Source organism: Solanum lycopersicum, chromosome 3 (genome assembly GCF_036512215.1).
Source record: "Solanum lycopersicum chromosome 3, SLM_r2.1".
Taxonomy (NCBI): Eukaryota; Viridiplantae; Streptophyta; class Magnoliopsida; order Solanales; family Solanaceae; genus Solanum; species Solanum lycopersicum.
Window position 1 is genome coordinate 53,384,340 of NC_090802.1, and position 24,928 is coordinate 53,409,267.

General features: G+C 30.6%; 1 protein-coding gene across 1 annotated transcript; it reads left to right on the forward strand.

The window, feature by feature from the left end:
* Window positions 1-1,816: 1,816 nt before the first annotated feature.
* Window positions 1,817-5,789, forward strand: LOC101251760 (uncharacterized). The gene is made up of 3 exons (XM_004235168.5): window positions 1,817-2,990; window positions 3,796-4,068; window positions 5,050-5,789. Exons 1-3 carry the CDS (start codon window positions 2,430-2,432, stop codon window positions 5,317-5,319), a joined length of 1,104 nt encoding a protein of 367 aa, XP_004235216.1. The 5' UTR covers window positions 1,817-2,429; the 3' UTR covers window positions 5,320-5,789.
* Window positions 5,790-24,928: the final 19,139 nt, after the last annotated feature.

The following is a 24,928-nucleotide window of genomic DNA, read 5'->3' on the forward strand; positions in this document are numbered from 1 at the left end:
GAAGGTGGACTGCGACATCAACAACAAAGTAGAGGCGCAAACGGCTAAGTATGGAATACATTGGTGTGCTCAAAATGGATTGACTAATTGCCTAATTAAGCTAGACTCTGTGATAATTATGGACATGATAAAGAACTGGGTCACCAACAAGCTTAAACTCAAGACTATAATCGAAGATATTATGGAGATAATGAACAATATGAATTGTAGTATTAAACATTGTCTTAGAGAGGCTAACCAAGTGGAAAATGTACTAGCCAAATTTGGTACTATCTATGAGGAAAGTCATATCTTTCAAAACCAACGGAAGATCCCCATCAGTTCCGCTTATCACCCGGACAAAGCTCAAATACCTAGCATGAGAATTAAATGTGACAAGGCCAACTTCTTTGTTAGTTTAGTAGTTTACTTTTGTACATATTGCTAGTCATGGAACTGGCAACTTTTGTTGAGTTCCTTTGAAGTCAATGGTGCATCAAGATGTAAGTTCTTGCTGTAACAAATAAGATGCACATCCATCATGTATGTAATTTATTTATTTTTTAAAAATAGAGCAATTTTCTTACATTTTTAAATCATAAAGTTTCTAAGTTTTCTATCCTTACTCTTCTTAACACCCAATTTAGTAGATATTGTATATTTAGATTTTTAAAGCAATTTTATGGACCATTGATTCGATTTATTGGTTATCTTAAAGAAGTTGGAGAAGGACTAATAACAAAAGCCTTGGGCCAAATCCTACAAAATATTTCATACTAAATTTATTTATATTATAAAATCTGTTTAAAGCAGACACCTTTTCATATTGAAAGATTGTGATTTTTTCGATGAATTGTGATTTTTTTCAAAGAGTTGTAACTTTTTCGAAAGGTTGTGTTTTTTCCATACCGGTCAATCAAGAATGCTTAAAAAGTTAAAATAGTCAAAAACAAAAGTAATTCAATATAAATCAAATTTGTAAAAGATAAAACTTTAAAAGATTGTTGAATAAAACACTGACGTAAGTTGTCGGATAGAGTGATGACATAAGTAAAACCCCCCACAAAAAATAGGTATGAATTAAAAAATTGTCATGGTTGTGATTAGTTGTTTAAGAATTGAGCAGTTGAAATGTATTTTCTTTCGACATGCTGATTCGACATGCTGATTGGAGGAAAAAGCTACAAAGATATTATAGTTTTGTTACATTATTTGTTTGGGTGAAGATCCAAAGTAGATTTTTGAGTAATTGACGAACTTCCACAAAAAATAGGGATGAAATTTGTCTCAAAGAAGAAAATATAACAATGAATATGATTTTCATAGTTCTTATAGGCAGTTCCTGAAGAGGGCACAACCGAATGTTACAATAGTCTGAAGAAACGCAAGAGTTGAAGAAATGAGTTTAAAGTAACAAATATAAATAGGGGTAAAAAACCTAAAAATATATAAAAAAATATTAAAGTAAATTCACAAATTCTCAGTAGGCGGACCTGTAATTCTCATATATATATATATATATATATATATATATATATATATATATATAAAAGATAAATATTAATTTTTTTATGGAAAAATATATCTTTCGAAATTCAACTTCAAATACAAAAAAATAGAGCAACTTTCACATATAACAACCATAAAAATCATATTTGTATGTTATAGTTGTAGTTTATATAATTGAGCTCCATAGCAACTTTTATGCTTGCTATGGAGTTTTTGATTTGTATAATTCGCTACAAACATTCAAATTTTATATAAATTGTTCAGTTTTGTATAAATTCATGTTTATATTGCAATTTATATAATAAGATCTGTATTTGCATAATTATAAGTGTACAAGATGAAAATATATGTATTTGTATTTGCATATACATTTTTCTCTGATTTTATACAAATACAAACGTATTTTACATTTTATACTGAATTGTATAAAATAACTAATTATATATCGAAAATGAATATATCAAATTAGATAACAAAAATAAAATATTTACTACAAATTACAATTAAAATATCTTATAACTGTAACATTTAATTTGAATTAGTAATTTATCATTTCATTCAATTTTCCCCAAAAGTATCCATACGATCAATCAACGACTTCTAATTTAATAAGGACTAAAGTGAAATCTACCTAATCACAAAGGGGAAGAAACGTCAAACCTTCATTCTCAAGGGTGCGATTAGAACCAATAAAAAGTTTCCTGGTGAAGACAACATAGCTGACCGGAATATTTTGCAGAGAAGAGCTAAACTTTCATTGACCTCTCTAGAGGCGCTTCAAGAACAAAGCAACTTTGATATTTCTTATTGATATTCAGTTACTGAAGAATTATCTTCTTGTTGTTGTGATCAGATCAAATCTTTTTTCTCTCAGTGTGTTGTGTTCTTGAGTTTGTGCTTTACGTGAATCTAAATCTATCCCAGTTGTATCAGCACTGGAAATGTCGAAATCATCATCTTCAAAGTTTGTTTTGAGCAACTTTTATCACTACATTTTATCAAAACCCCATCAATTTTCAACCCCAAATGTTGGTATATCTCATTTCCTTTCTAATCATTCCAAGATTATCCAAAAACCTGCTGTTAATCAATGGGTTTCGAATACACAGAGAACCCATTTTTCGTCTTCCCCATTTCCGCGGGTTTTGCAAAACCCTAGTAAGAAGTTAGACCCAGATGGTAGTTTCTTGTGGAATAGGAAATTACTAGGGTTTAGGTACTTTTCGTTGAAGAGTTCCGGATTGGGTTTGGGGAAAAATGTATTGAAGAATCCGGTTGAAGCTGCCAAGAAAACAACTTTGCGATACAAGGGTGCGGTGGGTTTGCAAATGGAGGCATTTTGGAAGAGGAATTCGATGGTGTTATTTGGTGCAGCGGGTATTATGGTGTGCATTTTGCTTTGGAGGATTCTATTTGGAATTGCTACTACTTTTATTGGATTGTCTGAAGGCATGGCCAAGTATGGCTTCCTTGCTCTTTCCTCCGCCATTGTCGCTTTTGCTGTGAGTTCTTCTCAAGTTCATGCTTGTAGTCGATTGAGTTGGACTATTTTGATTTATAAATGAGCATGTGTTTCTGGAAATTACATCATTGTTTGAGTTGTTCTTTGCTGAGTTTTTGAATATGCTAGTGGCATCTTAACTGTGGCTTAGCTGGTATCAATGGCATAATGTGCCTTAAGAAGAACTGTTAATTAAAGAATTGGAATCATTAGCTTTGGAACGGAAACTATTAGGACTAGTTGCTGATTATCCCAAAATTAAACCACAAATATTTCTACACCAAGAGGCTTATTTTAGAACTTAATGAACAAGTGCTGGAGCTCATCTTACTTGTATTTTGCTTTGCATCCTCTGGATGCTTATCAGTAAAATGCTAACTTGATAAAATATAATGAAAACCACAAATATGTCTACTAAGTACCTTTTTGTTAGGTAATAGTAATAGAATTTAGGCGCTGATAGTAATTTGTCAACATGGCAAATAAAAGGCTTAACATATAACTGGTTTCTTAAAAATCTGATATTTGGACTATGAATTTCAAAGTTCTGAAATGGTTAATCCAAGTTAACATTTAAACTTGTGCACATTATATGGAGCTTAAACTCCTTCATGCTTGGGGGTTGGGACTATATTCAATTTTAAAACTCTTTTAAGGCAGTTTGTAGTGTTTTGAAAAGTGTGGTCTATAATTAAACTCTTCCAGTTTTCTGTCTTCTAGCTATGTTTTGAACTATTGCTGACGGAGCATGCTCTGTACTTCTTACAATTATAGCTGAGAAACCTTTTGCTTTGTTATATTATTAGGGCTTGTATCTCCGCTCAAGATTTACCATCAACCCTGATAAGGTGTACAGAATGGCAATGAGAAGACTTAATACAGAGGCTGGAATTCTTGAGGTTATGGGTGCTCCACTCTCGGGAACAGACTTAAGAGCATATGTGATGTCAGGAGGTGGTGTTACCCTTAAGAACTTCAAGCCACGGTTTAGGGGCAAAAGATGTTTTCTGATTTTCCCTATACGAGGCTCTGAGAGGAAAGGTTTAGTAAGTGTCGAAGTCAAGAATAAGCAAGGCCAGGTTTGATTTCAAATAAGCTACTTCTTTTGTTCTATATGATGAAGCTTAACGCCATGCAATTTCCTCATCCCATCTGATCATTGTCACGTGTCATGAGGCTCAAAACTGCATCTTCTAGTAACTTCTATTTTCGGACTAATCTTGCCTAAGTAGAAAATATAAAGCTTTAAAAAGGATAGTTTTTATAGTATCGTGAGTATAGAAGTCTAGAAGTAAGCAATAAATACATGACGAGATCAAAGTTGATAAACATTCACGTGACAGTGAAAAGGAGCATATTTGGTTAAAGTGCTCATGGTGGCAAGATCAAAATTTCGCGCAATAGTAATCTGCTAAATCAGCTCAGCGTATGTTAAAAAGCTTAACTTGATATCTGAGTTGAGTTTGTTTCTAACTTAAGTAATAACTAAAAAGTTTAAATTGGCATGACAATTTTGTAGCGGTTTGAATTCGGCCTATGAGATGTTGAGCCTGTAAGCATTGACATTTTAGTAAAAGCTTTATTAATAGAATATAGGATGTCAAGCTTGTGATCTGGTATTGTCGAGCATTATTTTTCCATGTTTCCAGCAAATAAAACAAAAAGGACCAAAAGAAGAAGGTATCACAATGTCCTATTGCCAGAAAGATGTAAACATAATGAATCTTAATATTCATGTCATGAGCATAAGTTCGGCTTAATTGATTTTGTAATCAATTTGAGCTGGATTGTTTAGAGTCCTACCTACCTTTCTCAATCTGGACTAACAGAGAGAGACCTTAATATAGTTCGTCAAATGATCGTGTAGAGTTTAGTGCTTCTAACTCTAAATGACTGACATGTACTCTCTTTTCACTAGAGATTTTGCTGAAGTTGAAGCTTCCAGATTTGGTTACTACGCAATCAGATAAATAAATAAACACTGCAGAATAATCTAACTGTTTTCTTGTTCATTCTAGCAATGCTTTATGCTAACATTTATTTTGCTTCTCGGTCTGCAGTATGATATGAAATTATTGGCAGTAGATATACCAATGGCCGCAGGACCTGACCAACGCCTATACCTGATTGGTGATGAAGAAGAATACAGGGTTGGTGGTGGTCTTATTGCTGAGCTAAGGGATCCTGTTGTTAAAGCAATGGCAGCAACTAAAGAGTTTGAAGAACGGGATGATTTGGAGGATGAGGAGGATGCTGAAAGAGAGCTCCAAGAAGCGGAGAGAAAGCACCAGGAAGAAATTGAAAAGCTTGAAAAGGGTGATTCAAGATGATTAAGCTGAACTTTTTTTGTATCCTTGGTTTTACATTCACGTTCTTTACATTAGATAGAGCATCCAAAGACTAACAATGTTCCAACTGTTGATTTTGCAAGTTCCCCTTACTTCTCAGTGAATTAACAGAACTATATGGCATGCAGAGGCAGGAAAAATAGATGATCATACACTCCGAATTTTCTGTAATAGTTTGTCGTTGGCCAATAAGTATGAAATCGGTACATGCTTTATTTCATCATTCAGCCTTGAGGGCCTCCTGCTGGTTGAAATGAATTACCACTACTTAGTGTGATTATTCTCTTAATACTTTCACTGAGGGAAAGATTGTTCTTTAGTACATTGAGGGATATATAATGCATAAGCAAACAGTTTAAGTTGCAATTTGCATAGTCCAATGTTTTTATTGTATTTAGAATAGCCAACAAATGTTTACATTGAATTTCATGAAGCCAAATCTATTTACCTTCTCTTCTGTTTTTCAAATTTATATAACACTGTATATATACTTCCATACGTTATTATACATTGTTTATATAGATTTCTACATTATATAGTGTATAAATGAAAAAAACAAAATAGGCAATGCCTATTACAAATTTGCATTATAAAATGAACAAAATAGGCAATGCTTAAAACGCCCCTCATATCGTACGATAGATTTATGTATATGTCACACCAACAGAAAATTCATGTGAACGTGCGTGCATAACACTTCTATTTATGTGTATGATAAGACTTACATTTATGTATATGTCACACCAACAGAAAATTCATGTGAACGTGCGTGCATAACACTTCTATTTATGTGTATGATAAGACTTACATTTATGTATATGTCACACCAACAGAAAATTCATGTGAACGTGCGTGCATAACACTTCTATTTATGTGTATGATAAGACTTACATTTATGTATATGTCACACCAACAGAAAATTCATGTGAACGTGCGTGCATAACACTTCTATTTATGTGTATGATAAGACTTACATTTATGTATATGTCACACCAACAGAAAATTCATGTGAACGTGCGTGCATAACACTTCTATTTATGTGTATGATAAGACTTACATTTATGTATATGTCACACCAACAGAAAATTCATGTGAACGTGCATGCATAACACTTCTATTTATGTGTATGATAAGACTTACGAGAGTTGTGTATTTAAGTTTAATTAGTCATATAGCTAATTGTTTTTAAAACTATTAATAATCCGAGGACGAAACTAACAATTATGTAACTAGCTACATAGGAAATATTCTTTGGCAAATCTAAAAAGTATAGTTGCTATATCTAAAAAGTAAAGTTGCTATGATGGAAATTATTTGAGGAGTCATTGGGTAAGGGTGACAATTGGACTGGTTGGTTTAAATTTAGGTGCGTCATGATAGTTAAGTCAATAATCTAATCAAGATCCAACCCAATCCAAGTTTCTTGGGTCGGAAAAGGTTAGATCATGAGTTATACAACGGGTCAAGACTCAAGCCAACCCAATTTTTACTAAACTTGATTATTTTATCTGTTCTTTTAAACTAACATATTACATATTTTAGCATCTAATAAAAAATTTTTTTTCTCTTTTTTATGATCATATATATAATATATCCAATTAAAAAAAATTAAAATATTTTGACAAAATATCTTACGTGTCAATTCGAATTACATATGAGGTAAAGAAGTTTTGAGTCAAAGTAGACAGACAGCCGATGTAATTATCCTAAATCATAATATGGAGCCTGCCATGTGAAGTTTTGACACATAAAAAATAAGTAGTAATTTGAATTTTTGATGCATAAAGTTCATCATTGTGCCATGTTTGGTTTGCAGTTAAATTCAGAGCAAGCATCATCGTTATCATTACATGAAATAGGGACAAAAGTTTCGACAATGAATCACTTCCTCACCTAAAACTACTCAACAAAAAATGGACTCCATTCAATTCAAATTATAAGGCACAACTATCCTCATGATCGAAATCTAATTTTTACATTAATCATATTTTTCATTCATTCATTTTTACTTATTAAATTTTGACTTGACACACCTATTAAGAAAATAATGATTAATATAATGAATTTATCAGTTTACTACTATTAACGAATAATATTTCAAATATATTTACTCGTTATATTTTTCAAAAAAAAAACAAACAAATAGAATAAGTTGAATTATTTATCAAGTAACCAAGTATAACAAGTCCTCATGTTTACCTTTATTTATTCTCGATCTCCTTTCGACAGCTTTAAACAAAAGAAATTGTACCAACCTAGGAGAGGATGGAATTGGCACTTTACCAATCATTATAAATGAGATGTATTTTTTTTTAAAAATAGAAATTAGGACCTTTTACAATTTTTATTTTATTTAGAATTTCTCTAAGAGATGTTTATAGAGAAAAGTGGATAATCATATATCATGTATCATATATTATTATAAGAGGGAACCAAAAAAGTTAAAAGTTGAATTACAATTTTACCCTTATTATAAATGAAAATGATATAAAAATATTTAATTATTTAATTTAAATATTTAATTATATTATTTTAATAGAAATTTTAATGACTTTTGCACTTCTTTAGATTAATTCTTAATTAAAATATCTAATTTAATTTATCTTCTTTAAATATTTACCCTTTAAATAGATATATGTATATGGTTTATCTTCTAGATTAATTTATGTCCTTAATTAATATTTGTTTTTAATTTTTGTAACACTTGACCTTTCAACTTTGTAAGTTAATCTTCATATTCCAAAGCTATATTTTTTCCTATAAATACAATCGTTTAATATTATTTTTATAGAAAGATTTACATGTGATACAATTTTTTGTGTGGAAGACTAGAGAAGTTTTAATCAAGTGAAGAAAATTTCAAGGCAAGAGGATTTGTGTCAAGATTACAAGGCATAATGTGATTATAGGAATGAATGTTAATTACTAAAATATCGAAGCTTGATGTATTTATTTAATTTTACTTATTTGTCGAGATCAGAACTATGGTAAGACCCCTCCATTTATGTAGTTGAATATCACTTCCATTAACTTGTCTTCCAAATATTTTAATTTTTTATGGTCAAAAGTTGAATGTTGATTACTATAACTTTGTTTCTATTTGCATTATCAAGAAAAAACAGAAAAAAGATTGTCTTAGCATTTTTCTATTTTTCGTTGGTTGCGTTATGCTAAACTTGCTCCTATATATGATACTTTTTCTTTGTATTTGTAATTTTGTTTTAAGAATATATTTGATTGAAGGGCGTATTTTTTGCTTTAGAAAATGAGACAAATAGAATCATAAAAATAGCGTATAAGACATGCAGAACAATTAATGCTTACAAGATATTCTAATTTCAAATATTAATAATTTATTTTTGCATTTTAAATTTTAAATATTTGTAAAGAATCATTCTTACATGTGCTTGTGGATAAAATCTATAGTTTTTCGACAATTTTCATTAAAATTATCATGAGATCCAAATTCCAAAGTCGAAAAATGATACACCAAAATGCTTAAGAAGTTAGCAGATCTTTTATCCTTTGACCATATATTGCTCCTATTATTTTTTTAACAAAAAAATGTAAAATATATTTCAACAAACTTTTAATTGTAAGAATACTAATATTATCATTTTGACTCTCCATTAAATTAAAATCTGGTTTATTTAATTAATATTAATATTTTATTTGTATAATTACATAATTTAAATATCAATCATTGCACTTTAAATCTTAGTTATTTTCTTCTAATAAGTTTTTTACTTATAAATTTTAATTACTTAATTGCATTCTACTTAATGAGAAGGAGAATTTCATCTTTTATGAATTAATGTCAAACATTTTATCTTATTGAAATGTATAAATATTAATTTAATTTCAACATTTTTATGAGACAAAAAAGACATTTTAAGAAAGTTAATCATAAGATAGTGTGCCTCCATTTTTGTTTTTGCTATTTTATTTTATCTTTTAAAACAAATATATAATTTATATATCAAAATTATAATAAAGGGAGGACTAAATGTCAAGTTAATTGTACATTACAAACATTTTTTTAAAAGTTAAATTGTTTATCGTTTTATTCATCGTTATGAAGTAACGTGCAACGCACGTGTCCATATACTAGTATTATTATAAGCATGAAGCTCAAAACTTAAAAATTGAATTACCATTTTGTCCCTCTAATAAATTAAAACTTATATAATTTTTATATATATAATCTTCTTATTCTCATTTCATAATCTTGACCTTTCAAATTTCTAACATAAATGTAAACAAAAACAAAAATGAGTAATTATCAAGAAATTAAAGTAGATTCATGTATCTTTAAAATTAAATTTCATCTCTATCTTTTTTATATTTATTTTAACAATAATTCAGGTGACTTTTCATGTTTTCATAATTTTGTTCTATAAATTTAAATTTTTCAAGAAGAACTTTTATTTACCACTCCTACAATTCTTGTATGTAGGAACTCTAAACATGTGAAATAATGTCACAATTTGAGGTGAAAGTTGTGAGATTTCCTTATGCAGTTACGAGAAAGATAAGAATTCAATTACTGAAGCATCAGGGCTTGATATGTTAGTTGTATGCTTATTTGTAGTAAGAATTATAATAAGACTTTTTTGTCTCTCTTCATATAGTTGAATTCTTGTTTTATTAGGAAGTTGCTCTAAATTCATATTTTTATTTTGTATGCTCAAATGTTCAGTTTCACTATAGAGACAAACACAATGAAATGCCTAATTATCTTGCTCATGTGTACTTTTTTTTTTCTCCGTACTTATAATATTTTACATATACATTAATTTTTATCTTTAAGAATGAATGTGATAAAATAAGATATTTACTCTTTTCTTTTCTTTTTATATATAAAAAAAAAGGTGAAACATATAATATTAGATTAATGGTGGATAAGTTATGTATGACAGAATTAAATTTTATATAAAAATAGTAGTTATTCATAAATATCCTGATTTTTAAAATATAAATGATAAAACTTTTTACATCTTAGTTTTAAATATTTATAGTTAACTAATTAGTTTAAAGTGTTGTGAATAAAAAATTAATACAATACTTAAAACACATTCATTAAAAAAAGTTGAAAGGTTTTGTTTTCCTTCACTCAACATTAATCTTACACTATCTAGAATTATTCTACCAATAAAACGGAACTATCAAGAAATTTAATTTAGATAGTTGTTATTTTTCCTTTTAGCTTTGCAAACTTATTTTTTGAATTACAAACAAAGTTTATTTTATTAATTTCTCATATTATTATCTCGATGCATTTACTTGGAGGTCAGAAAATTGGAGTGTCACAATTAGTAGTAAAACAAAGTAAGAAATCTCAATTAGACATATTTTATTATTTAACAAGTATTATCTTTTAAGAAATAATACACTCATGGGTTACACGCGCAAAGCGCGTGCTCGGAAACTAGTTAATCAAATAAGAGCCGGAGGACCAACGTGAAAAAAACACATATAGAATAATTAAGAAAGTGCTAAATGACCAGAAAATTTGGACAGAAAATCTAAAAAACTGTAATATTTTTTTAATTTTAAAATAAACTTATATTTTTTTCATTTTTAGTTAAAAGCAAATAAAATTAAAAGGGTAAAAAATATATAATTACATAGAAATTTTTTTTATTGTGACCAAATTCTGGCCAAAACTTTTTTTCGTAGTAATAATATATGATTTTGGCGATATCATTAATTAATCGATTACAACGCTCCTATCTTTGCTTAATAACTTGGAAATTGATCATTGCATGCTAAAACACAAAACAATAATTATTAATTATTACCTCAAGGAAGAAACCCATAGAATATGTTCATTTTTCATCATCACCATATGAAAATAGGCCATACAAAAAACAAAGAAAACATAAACAATATCCTATCAAACTTGGATGAATTGAATTGATTTGGATAGCAATAAAACAACTGAGTAGAAATATGGAATCATAGTGGATCTATATTATAATATATCCTAAAAAATAATAATATTGTATCAATATATATGATTAATAATGTATCATAATAATTATTTACTCGAGTAATAAATTCTATTTATCGAGTTAAAAAACGATAGATATATTGATTTTTATACTACAAACACACCTAGCTATTCTAGGCAATTTTAGTCTTTTTTGTACGTGAATTGGAAAATAAAAGAGTTAAAAGTAAATGCAAAGCTCAAGACAGATTAATGATTATATTTGAATACTGAAATGTTAATCATTTTCTTAAGCTAATAGTCATGTGATTATTGAAAATGTAATGCTTATTATCGACTGAAATTATTATTACGTTGATTAGTTATTTAAATTTTCATCGTGTAATATATACTCTCTATAATACAATTAAGGAGAGAAAAATCAATTAGGTTTAAATGAAAGAATTAGTATCATTTTACTTCTAGGAACTCACAGTCTATTCAGATATATCAAAGAAAAGAATTTTTGCTACACAAGATGTTCTTATATTTTATTTACATCCAATTTCTTTTAACTCTCTCGTTTAGTCCTATATTAGTCTCTTGTTTCCTTTGAGTATATTAAGAACAAGAAAAAAAACTCGTCAAGTATAAAAAAAAACTATAATAATATGTAATTGTTGTAAAATGAGAGCAAAATTATAATACTAAACAAGGAGGTAAGACAAATAAAAATATTAAGTAGAAGTATTTTTTGATCTCTTCAATATTGTATTTCTTAAGGGTGAAGAAGACCCCTTTATAAGAGGTAGAAATCATCCTTTAACTATCTCAACCAAAATACGTTAATAATCTTTAATTCTTGCTTTAAATTAATACATGCATTACATTTGGCTGATGAAAAGAAACATCTATATTACATGAATTTGTAACACTTCTCTTTGGATGTACCGATAATGTACCTCGTTAAAATTTTACTAGAAAAAATCAGTGGAAAAAAGACTAGTGAAGAAAAAAGAGTACACACATCTTGTAGTACGCCTAAGTGTTGCCTCATTAAAAACCTTACCAGAAAAATCCAATGAAAACAAAACCTTGGCTAAGGGAAAACGAGTACAACACCTATTTTACTCCCCCTGATGAAAAATTTATTTGATATCATGGAGACGATGCATTTCAATCTTATATCTTAGTTTATCAAATGTTGATGTTGACAATGCCTTAGTGAATAAATCTACAAGATTATCACTCAAACGAATCTGTTGAACATTTATCTCACCATTTTGTCAAAGATCATTTGTGAAAAAGTATTTAGATGAAATATGCTTTGTTCGGTCTCTTTTTATCCTCCGTTTAATTGAGCTATGCAAGCAACATTATCTTCATACAATGTTGTTAGAATCTTTGTTTCCACAGAATGACCACATGATTGCAAAATGTGTTAAGTCATTGATCTCAACCATACACGCTTTCGACTGGCTTCATGAATGACTATTATCTCTGCATGATTTGAAGAAGTAGCAAATATTGTTTGCTTCATCGAACGTCATGATATAGATTAACCTCCATATGTGAATAAATAGATTGTCTGAGATCGGGCTTTACGTGGGTCAGACAAATATCCGACATCTACATAATCGATCAATTATGACTTGGATGTTTTAGAATATAACAATCCCATATCAATTGTTCCTTGAAGATATATGAATATATGCTTAACACCTTTTCAATGTCTTCTTGTCACACATGAGCTCAATCTCACCAATAAATTTACTGCGAAATAAGTACCTAGACGGGTATTGTTGGCAAGGTACATTAGTTCCCCAATAGCACTGAGATATATTGTTTCATCACCAAGAATCTCTTCATCCCTTTCTTGAGGTCGGAATGGATCATTATTTATATCAAGAGATCTCACAACCATTGGAATACTCAATGGGTGTGATTTATCCATGTAAAATCGCTTCAAAACATTTTAAGTATATGTTGATTGATGGATAAATATTCCATTTGTCAAATGTTCGATTTGAAGACCAAGACAAAATTTTGTCTTACCAAGATCTTTCATTTCAAATTCTTTTCTTCAAAAATTCAACAACTTTTGAAAACTCTTTAGGAGTTCCAATAATGATCAAATTATCAACATAAACAAATATTATTACAAATTCAGATTTTGACCTTCGCATGAAAATACAAGGACAAATTCGGTCATTCATATACCCTTTCTTTAGCAAGTATTCGCTAAGATGATTATACCACATTCGCCATGAATGTTTCAATCCATACAAGGATTTCTGAAGCTTTATTAAACAACTTTATTTTGAATTTTTATATGCTTCAGGCACTTTATTTGCTTCAGGGATTTTCATAAAAATATTGTAGTCTAGTGAACCATATAAATAGGATGTGACAAGGTCCACTAGATGCATTTCAAGCTTTTCATGAATTGTCATATTTATTAGATACCTGAAGGTAATTGCATCTACCATAGGAGAATACGTCTCCTCATAATCAATGTCAGACCTTTGCAAAAATTCTTGTGCAACAAGTCGTTCTTTATATCTTATAACTTTACCATTTTCATTGTGTTTTCGCATAAAAATTCGTTTATGCCCCACTGGCTTGACACCTTCAGGTTCGGACTATTAGTCCAAAAACTTCACATTTTTCAAGTGAAGTCAATTCTGTTTGAATTGTTTTCTTTCATTTTGGCCAATCATTTCTTTTCCTACATTCTTTGATAGATCTTGGTTCTAAATCCTCATCTTGTTACATTATTTCAACTGCAACATTATAGGCAAAAATATTATCCACCACAATATTATTTTGATTTCATCTTTTCTCGTCGAGATATAATTTATATAGTCTCATCATTCTCATTATTTTCAAGTATTCGAAGCACTTCATGAGTAATTGCCTCTATATTATGAACATCTTGATCATTTATTTCTTTTTTTCTGAAGATTTTTATCCTTGGAACCAATTGGTCTACTATATTTAAAGCGTGATCCAGACTCATTTGTGTTGATATTTTATCCTATGGGGACATCAACTCGAACTTGAGCATTAGCAGTTGGGATATATGATTTAGTAACCCGTGAAAGGTTACTAAATGCATCTAGTAGTTGATTTGCAGTATTTTTCAAACAAATTATCTTTTAAAACTTCCTGCTCACATTGATTTGTTAGAGGGTCTAAATGAGATAGTGAAAGTAATTTCAATCTATCTCATTTCCCAACTGCTTTTGTTCTTCCCCTAATGTTGGGTATACTGATTCATCAAAATGACAATCAACAAACCTTACTGCAAATAAATCTCCAGTTCTAGGTTCCAAATATTTTATAATAGAACGAGATTCATACCCAACATTTATCCCCAACCTTCTTTGGGGACCCATCTTTGTGCATTGTGGTGAACAATTGGAACACACGCACAACCAAAGATTCTAAGACGGGATATGCTTTTATTCTGACCAAAAATCAATTATAATGGGGAGTTGTCATGATAATTGGTTGGTCTTATGCACACAAGTGTTGTTGCATGCAAATTAGCATGCCCCAAACCGAAATAGGTAACTTTGTTTTGATCAACAATGGTCTAGCTATCAATTGAAGACATTTCGAGTATGAACATGTGCAACACGATGTTCAACCGTTATTCCACTGGACAAACAATAATCATTAAATGTCTGAGATGTAAACTCACCAGCATTATCAAGACGAATTATTTTTATTGCATAATCTGAAAATTGTGCTTGTAACCTTATTATTTAAGCCAACAATCTCGCAAAAGCCATATTACAAATTGATGATAAGCACACATAAATGCATATATTAAGACTATATAATATTTAAATTGCCTACATGAAGGGTGAATAGATCCACATATATCACTCACTCTGTATCCGTTCAAAAAATGTAGGGGATTCCATCTCAACCTTAGCCGTTGATGGTTTGATAATCAACTTTCCTTATAAACAAGCAGCACAAGAGAATTCCTTTGATGGAAGAACATTTTGGTTCTTCAAAGTATGCCCATGTGAATTCTCAATTACTTTGCGCATCATATTATAATCGGGATGACTCAATCGGTCATACCAAATTAAATCTTTTATTTTCTACGGCATGTGATTCAATCATACCAATATTTATACAGTACAACCTAGAAGAAAGTGCTGAAAATTTTTCATGCACAATTTTCTTGTCCGCATTTATTATCGTAATATAACAGTATTTCACATTTCACTCATTCATAGTCTCACACGATAGCCGTTTTGGCGAATAACCTTGAAACTTAACAAGTTCCTATGGGATTACTACAATACTAGGCATTATTAATTACTAATAATGTTTATCCAGGTAGTAATAAGGCCTCTCTTTCAGAGTCCTCAATCAATTTTGTACTACCGGATATCGTATTATATATATCTTTTTCATTATCAAATGAGAGAAATATTTCTTTTCTCTTAGTATTATATGAGTTATGACATTGTCCAGAAAACACATATCTCTACTACTCATCTTGGTTCCAACAGATTATTTATCTTCCTAAGAATAAAAATAAATAATAAGAAGTACCAAACTCAATAAAAGAAAATTCAAGTACATGAACTTTAAATAAGACATTAAAAACACAACAACATTATTTATTTTTGAGTTTTATTATTAATCTTCAATTGTGATCCCCAAAATAGTCCTCAACTTTCAGATGAGTAATATCATCGTGCCCATCAAAAGCATCATCTTTCAATGCTAAGTTTGCCACAAATTCTCATCATATTTTTGAGAAGATCCTGCCTGAACATCATCTCTGAGACTCAAATGTGACTTTACCCGAACATTAAAAGAGGAGGCACCACCTTTACTTCCTTTCTTTTAAAGAAATTCTGATACAGCCTGACAAAATGCTCAAGTGCGCTACATTCATTTTTTCAGTGACCTTTAAGGACACAACGATGACAGTGATCGTCCTTTCCTTTAGAAGGATTATTTTGAGAACCTATATTGTTCTCCCTTTTGTTATGACCACCACCTCAACGATTATTATATCGTCTTTTGTCTTTGCCATAGCCGCACACATTATCATGGCCCATATTATTTTGTCTTATATCAGACTGGTCGTGTACTTCAACTGCGTGTGCTTTCGGTAATGGAGCACTTCCAGCGGGACAGACTTCGTGATTTTTCATTAAAAGGTCACTATGTTGTTCAACCACCAGAAGACATTAGATTAATTCAAAGTATTTTTTAAAAATATTTTCATGGTATTGCTGTTGTAATATCATATTAGAGGCATGGAAAGTAGTTAATGTAAATTCCATAATGTCCTCATCTTGTATAACTTTCACATATAATTTTAATTGGAAAGTGGTTCTAAATACAACAGAGTTATACTCAATTACGATTTTACAAATTTGAAACTATAAGTGCATCCACTCATAACAAGCCCTTGGCAGTACCGTTTCCTTGAAGTGGTCATACATCCTGTTCAAACCTATCCATAATTCAAGTGGATCTTTCACTGTTATGTATTCAACCTTTAGGCTTTCATTAAGATGATGAAGAAGGAAAATTATAACTTTCGCTTTATCCTGAATTGATGTCATATTTCCTTCGATTATACTATCACTAAGACCCTTAGTGGTAAGGTGAATTTCAACATCAAGTATCCATGACAAATATTTTGTTGCAGAAATGTCAAGTGCCACAAATTCATTTTTTGACAAATTCGACGTGATGAAAACTATCATAAAATAATTGATGAGTTAGTATTATGATGTTGGTTACTTTATAATAAATTGTAAAATAATGTTCAAATGATAAAGTATAATATGATTATATAATATATTATAAGCTATATGCATACACATTGAATGTCTCAAAAACATATAAACTAATGACTTATTGAAACAATAGATATAATATGTAATTTTAATTGTTCTACAATATTTATTAGTTTCAGTAGATATTAACACCAATTCTTTAAGAGTTTCAAGTCATATTTAATACAATAATATTCTTCATTATGACACACATCAATATACTTATCATAATGTATAAAATACTTACGAGTTATTTTAACTAGTATTATAAATTACTAGCATATAAATAAGATAACAATATAAACTTGAAACGTATTGATTATTATGCCAAATAAAGTATCATAATAATAGCTAAATCAAGTTATATATATATATATATATATATATATATATATATATATATATATATATATATATATATATATAGTAATTAAATTATAGATCAAAGATTTGTGCAAGTCCTTAGATATGTTATTAACAAATAAATGTATACCTGACTCGGAAAGAAAATTGATTAACTTTTAGGAAAAAGATAATTCTGATTTAAGTAGGCCTTAATTGGTTAGAGATTCGTGCTGATAACACGTGGTAAAATGAGAGAAAATATTATAATACTATATAAGGATGTAAGCCAAATAGAAATATTATGTTGAAGTATTCTTTGATCTCTTAAATGTTGTATTTCTTAAGGGTGAAGAAGACCCTTTATAAGAGGCAGAAATCATTTGTTTACTGCCTCAACCAAATTACGTTAGTAATCTTTAGTTCTTGCTTTAAATTGATACATGCATTACATTAGATTGAAGAAATTGAACATCCATACTAAATGGATTTGTAACAGTAATGACTTAATAAACTTTTTTATAAAGAGTGTCAAACATTGAATAGTAGATTGAAAAAAATAATAATTTTTATAGGGATTTTGTTTGATCTTGCAAGCCCTCCATATACTTGTAACCAATTAGAGCATCTCCAGCCTAATCCTCTATCTTACTCTCCAAATATAGAGTTTTCTATTTTTGCAAACAACCAACTTTAGCCCAATTATCTATCTTACTCTCTTAAAAAACTCTTTCTCTCTCTCCTCAATATTATATTATTATTTTTATTTCATTCTTATTTCATAATATAAATCCTTTATTTCTTTTTTTTTTCAAATAATTTCTTTATATAATTTTTAATGTGATATAAAATTACATTTTATTCTAAATTTTAAATAACATAAATTTCAAAAATATATAATATAATACATAAATTAGGGGACAAATTCAAATAATAGTGACATACAATTACATAAACACTCAATTTTCAAAATCATTATGTCGCTCCCATAAATGCTCTATTAATGCATTACGGAGTTCAAAATAAGCACTTTTGTCCTTAATTTTTTTTATGTCTAGCTAAAAATTATTCAAATCGGAGATTTTTATTTACCGCCTTTTCTATGGTTGGAGTTGAAACCTCTACAACGTCTTGAATTGGTGCATTGAGATCACATTCATCATTAATTATCATGGTGTGCAGTATAATACACGTAGTCATTATATCATGCATCACTTTCATTCTCCAAAAACGTGAAGGTCCTACAATAATTGCAAAACGTGATTGCAAAACTTCGAATTGACGTTCAACATCTTTTCGACACAATTCTTGTTTCATCGCGAAAATATTTCCTCTTTTGAAAATGAGGATCATGAATAGTTTGAACAATTGTAGACCATTTACAATATATTCCATCAGCTAAGTAAATTACCATATTGTATTTTTTTTTTCTTGAATGACATAACGGGCGAGAGGAGCAATACCGCTGACAAGATTGAAAAATAAATGTGATGACTCTAAAACATTAATATCGTTATAGGTGTTTGGCAAACCAAAATAAGCATGTCATATGTCATGTATTATATTGTATTGTTATCTTGTACTTAAATTATTATATTATGTATTGTATTGTTATTTTATGTTTAAATTATCATATCATGTATGTATTTTTAAATTAAAATTTTCATCTCGCGATTTTAATTTTATGCATTCTTTATAATGAAAATTAATAATAAAATAAAATTTAACTATTGATGAAAATTAAAAAAAAATGAAAATCCTATTAATTTGAAATTAAAGTAGTATATTAAAAAATATTTTTTAAAATATTATATTACATTTAAAAAAGAATTATGAATATTAGTTATAAATTAATAAATTATATATAAAATAATATGTTAATTAGAAAATAATAGAAATAACGAAAAAGTGAAACAGAGAGTGTGAATAGTAGTTCTCCAAAATGACCATCTATTCTCCAAATCTGGAGAATAGATGGTCATTTTGGAGAACTACTATTCACACTCTCTATAAATGGAGAATAGAGGATGATCTGAAGGTGATTTGGAGTGCTCATTCTCTATTTTACTCTCCAAATATAGAAAATGAAGAGTAAATAGAGGTGCATTGGAGATGGTCTTACCATCAAACTACTACTCACTTCACATTAGAATTGTACTTTTTTAATAATTCACCCATCCCTTTTTATATGTCATCATTCTTTATAAATAGTTAGTTTATAATACTTGTTATTTATAAAATGAATGCATAAATTATTATATTATTTTTTTACCCTGATGAGTTATTAGCCTTGAAAATATACATTTGACAAACTTAGAAAAACTAAGTAAATTATTTATTTTTATTGATTAAATTAATTAATCAAAATAAATTAATTCATATTCATTGATTGAAAACTTGAGTTTCAAAAAAACTGAAAAAGGATAGGAGAATAAAGTTATATCATTTCTTAGTTTAAGCAAGCTACAAGTAAACAAAATGTGGACACAAGGAATTAAGGTATATTTGATGTGTCGATTGTTCAATTTACAGATATCTGAAAATGGATCTGTTTCTGATCATATAAATGAGTTCAATATGATTGTGAGTCAACTCAATTCTTTGGATATTAATTTTGAAGATGAAATTAAGGTGTTGATTTTGATGTCATCTCTGCCCGAGTCTTGGGATACTGTTGTTGCTGCGATTAGCAGTTTCCGTGGATCTGAGAAACTGAAGTTTAATGAAATCCGTGATGTTGTTCTTAACGAAAGTATTCGCAAACGAGAAGTGGGAGATTCATCAGGCAGTGCTCTCAGCGTTGACCGAAGGGGGAGAAGTAAGACGAAAGGCCAAAATCAACACGGTTGATCAAAATCAAAGAATCGAGGAAAATTCTCGAACGGATCAAACGTGACTTGTTGGAACTGTGGAGAAAAAGAGCACTTTCAGACGAGCTATACAAAGCCAAAGAAGAAACATAATCAGAAATTTGGAGATGACAATGATTTTGTAATTCAGCAGAGGACATTGGAGATGCTCTAATCCTTAGTGTGAACAGCCCAGTTGAATCATGGATATTGGATTCTGGTGCATTTTTTCATTCGTCTCCAAGCAAGGAGATTTGAAATTTTGGAAAGGTATATCTTGCTGACAATAAAGCCTTAGAGATTGAAGGAAAGGGGGATGTTTGCATAAAGACCACCTCGGAAAACCAGTGGACATTGTAGAATGTCAGATATATTCCTAGGCTCAAGAAAAATCTGATATATGTTGATTAGTTGGATAGCACGGGATATGCAGTAGAGTTTGGGAAAGGTTCGTGGAAGATTGTGAAAGGTGCTATGGTAATAGCTCATAGTACCAAATCTGAAACCTTGTACACAACTGCAGGGTGTATTAAAATGGCCGTTGTTGCTGAAGGTGCTTCCAGTTCATGTCTGTGGCACAATAGACTTGGACACATGAGTGCTAAAGGAATGAAGATGCTTGTTGCAAAAAGAGCATTAGAGGGTCTGAAGTCTGTTGATATGTGTCTTTGTGAGAGCTGTGTTATGGGCAAACTGAAAAGAGTAAGCTTCATAAAGACTCCTAGAGAGCCAAAGAAAGTGCGGTTGGAAATGGTCCATACAGATGTTTGGCGACCATCTCCAGTATCATCACTTGGAGGATCCAGATTCTATGTTACCTTCATTGATGATTCCAGTAGGAAGGTATGGGTTTACTTCTTGAAGCATAAGTCAGATTTGTTTGCAACTTTCAAGAAGTGGAAAGCTGAAGTTGAGAATCAGACCCGTTTGAAAGTCAAATGCCTAAGGTCTGATAATGAAGGAGCGTATGACAAATCAGAGTTCAAGGCATTATGTGCAGCTGAGAGAATCAGATTGATGAGAACAGTTACTGGTAAGACAAGACAGAATGGTATTGCTGAGAGGATGAACAGAACATTGAATAAGCGTGCAAGGAGTATGAGGATACACTATGGGCTGCCCAGAACATTTTGGGCGGATGCTGTGAGCACAGTTACATACTTGATCAACAGGGGACCATCAGTTCCTTAGGGTTCAAGATTCCAGAGGAGGTGTGGACAGGAAAAGAACTCATGTACTCACACTTGAGGACTTTTGGTTGCACTGCTTATGTTCATGTTGATCCAGAAAAGAGAGACAAGCTTGATGCTAAGGCTGTGAAGTGTTACTTCATAGGCTATGTTTCTTATTTGTTTGGTTACAGGTTTTGGGATGACAAGAGCAGAAAGATTCTGAGACATTGTGACATGACATTTGATGAGTCTGTCCTGTACAAAGACAGAGAGCAGAAGGTTCTAGAGATTAGAAAGCAAGTGGGAGTTGAGTTGGAGAAGAGTAACCCCAGAGATGTCGAAGTAGATACTAAACCAACTTCTACTGAGGAATCTAAAATGGAGCATGTTACACCTGAGCAGGTGTTAAGGAGATCATCCAAAACCATTAGGGCACCAGATAGGTATTCACCTTCATTACACTATCTATTGCTGACTGATGAAGGGGAACCCAAGTCTTTTGATGAGACCCTACAGGTGGAGGATTCGATCAATTGGGAGCAAGCCATGGATGATGAGATGAGGTCACTTGAGAAGAACGACACATGGGTGTTGACTGAGTTACCTGCAGGGAAGAGAGCTTTGCTGAACAAGTGGGTGTTCAGAATCAAGACTGAACCAAATGGCAAAAGAAGGTTCAAGACTCGTTTAGTGGTTAAAGGATATTCACAAAGGAAATGTATTGATTATGCTGAAATATTCTCTCATGTTGTGAAGTTAACCTCTATTCGAATTCTGTTGAGTATTGTTGCATCGGAGAATTTGCATCTAGAGCAAATGGATGTAAAAACAACATTTTTACATGGAGATCTGGACAAAGAGATCTATATACAGCAAACTAAAGGATTTGTGGTTCCAGGCAAGAAACGCATGGTGTGCAAGCTCACCAGGAGCTTGTATGGACTAAAGCAAGCACCAAGGCAGTGGTACAAGAAGTTTGACTCCTTCATGACCAAGAGTAGATTCTGCAAAGCTGAAAAGAATTCGTATTGTTAATTCAAGAAATACACTGATTCATATGTCTTTCTATTCTTGTATGTGGATGATATGTTGATTGCAGGATCTAGTATGAGGGAGATTAACAATCTGAAGACAAGGTTGTATGCAACGTTTGAGATGAAAGATTTGGGTTCTTCGAAACAAATTTTGGGGATGAGGATTTCTCAGGATAGACTTGTTCCATATGCTGCGACAGTTGGGAGTTTGATGTATGCTAGGGTCTGCACTAGACCTGATATAGCACATGTAGTGGGAGTTGTTAGCAGGTACATGACAAACCCGGGGAAAGAGCATTGGGAAGCTGTAAAGTGGCTTCTGAGATATATGAGATGTACATCTAGTACTTCACTTTGTTTTGGCAAAGGCAATGTGACTCTATAGGGTTTTGTAGATGCTGATCTTGGTGGGGATGTTGACTCGAGCAAGAGTAAATTCGGGTACATTTACACCAGAGATGGAACAGTAGTGAGCTGGATGTCCAGGCTTCAAAAGTGTGTTTCTCTTTCATCTATTGAAGCTGAGTATGTGGCAATAGGTGAAGCTGGGAAAGAGATGATATGGCTGGCAGATTATCTGGAGGAATTGGGCAAGAAGCAGAGCGAGAAGATTCTTTACTCAGATAGCCAGAGTGCCATACAGTTGGTGAAAAATCCAGTCTATCATTCGAAGACAAAGCACATCAGAAGGCGGTACCATTTCACTCGTAGGGCAGTGGAGGATGGTCATATGTGCTTGGAGAAGATAGAGGGCGCAAAGAACCTGACAGACATGTTGACGAAATGTGTTGATGTTGGGAAACTGGGATTATGCAAAACCTCGGTTGGTCTTCTGTAGTTGTTGCTACAAATGTTGCGGTGCGTTAAAGATGTTGATGATGAAGAATTTTTTTTTGTTTGAGAATATATTTTTTGGATGACTGAATCAGTCTCCAAGTGGGAGAATTGTTAGGTTATGAAGCCTGATTAATATTTAATGTACTGTCATATATTACTAAATTTTAGGCTGTACTATTTATTCTGCATTTATTCTCTGTAACAAAATACTCTGATTTATTAATATATATATACCCCACCGTCGTGAAATTTTACTCATGGAGTATTACCACGAAATATTGATTTCTCTCTCTAGATCTCTCATCTCTTTCTTTTGAAAGTTCTTGTGTTCTTCATTTATCAAGTGTGTGTATGTGAATTCGATCCTAATAAGTATTATAGTGGAAGTATTTTTTGACACGTGAACACTACTAATCAAAAGATTAATATTGAAAAATTATCTTTTGATTAATATTTTATAATTAATATATTTAAGGGGTGAGTCATATTATAAAACTAGAACTACTCTGGAATATAGAAAGTACTATTAAAGAATCAAGATAGCAGATATGGAAAAATTACTTATTCTCTATATTTCAATTTATGTCATGTGACATTACTTTCATTTTAATCTATAATTATAAAATTAATTTTTTAAGTTCTGACAAAATAATTTATCCTCCTAAATAGTTATAATTATTTTTTATTTTTTATTTTATATAATATGAAAAAGGGGAAACAATATTTTTAGTCCTTATGTTGAGGCTAATTTCTTATTTTAGTCTTTATGTTATTTAACTTAGTACTATTAATCTTTAATTATATTAAGCGAGTGATTTTAATCCTTCAACTAACAGACCCTAAAAATTAACAGAGAGTTCACTGCTAAAAGGGGTAATTCAGATATTTTAAAGTATTTCTTGAGAAAACAGGATTTTTTTAAAAAAAAAATCATTCGTTGCATAATTTATCGTTCGTCGGTGTTAGAGGGAGGGTTAATGCCTATCACGTTTGTTTTTAAAATTGTAGCTCAAATCGACGAGCTTGTTCTTCTAGATAGAGATAGGGAAGACTTAGTTTGTTCTTCAAAGAGAGAGAATTAAAAAGGAAATACCCGAACTATCCTTTTGAGCAGTGAACTCTCTGCTAATTTTTTTTGAATCTGTAAGTTGACGGACTAAAATCACTTACTTGATATAATTAAAGGTTAATAATGTTAAATTAAATAACATGAAAACTAAAATAAAAATAAATTATTAACACAGGAAATAAAAATATTATTTTCGGTACGAAATAATGTAATACGAATAGAGAGGGGATAGTCGTATTAATTGTGGAAGGTATAAAAAACAAAATTATAGGCGTTTGGATTTTAAAACAGCTAACGGTGTAGGTGAAGAAAACAAAACGGAAATACGTCGTTATTATATTGACCATGCCCTTCATTAATTAACGTTTCGTTCGGTTGAAAAATGTCCGTTACATAGTATATAGTACACTTTGCCTTTTGTTACATACATTATGCATTTAATTGTTACCTAATTTTAGATTATCTCAACAAATAATTCATTTATATACTTATGAATACATCAACGGAAACAAAGATATATATGTAAGCTATGTA

Excerpts from the sequence above, each read along its gene's own strand:
- LOC101251760 (XM_004235168.5), top strand. The coding sequence starts at position 2,430 with ATGTCGAAATCATCATCTTCAAAGTTTGTTTTGAGCAACTTTTATCAC. Across the intron at positions 2,991-3,795 it reads CCGCCATTGTCGCTTTTGCT|GGCTTGTATCTCCGCTCAAG; the intron begins GTGAGTTCTTCT and ends TTATATTATTAG. Across the intron at positions 4,069-5,049 it reads TCAAGAATAAGCAAGGCCAG|TATGATATGAAATTATTGGC; the intron begins GTTTGATTTCAA and ends CTCGGTCTGCAG.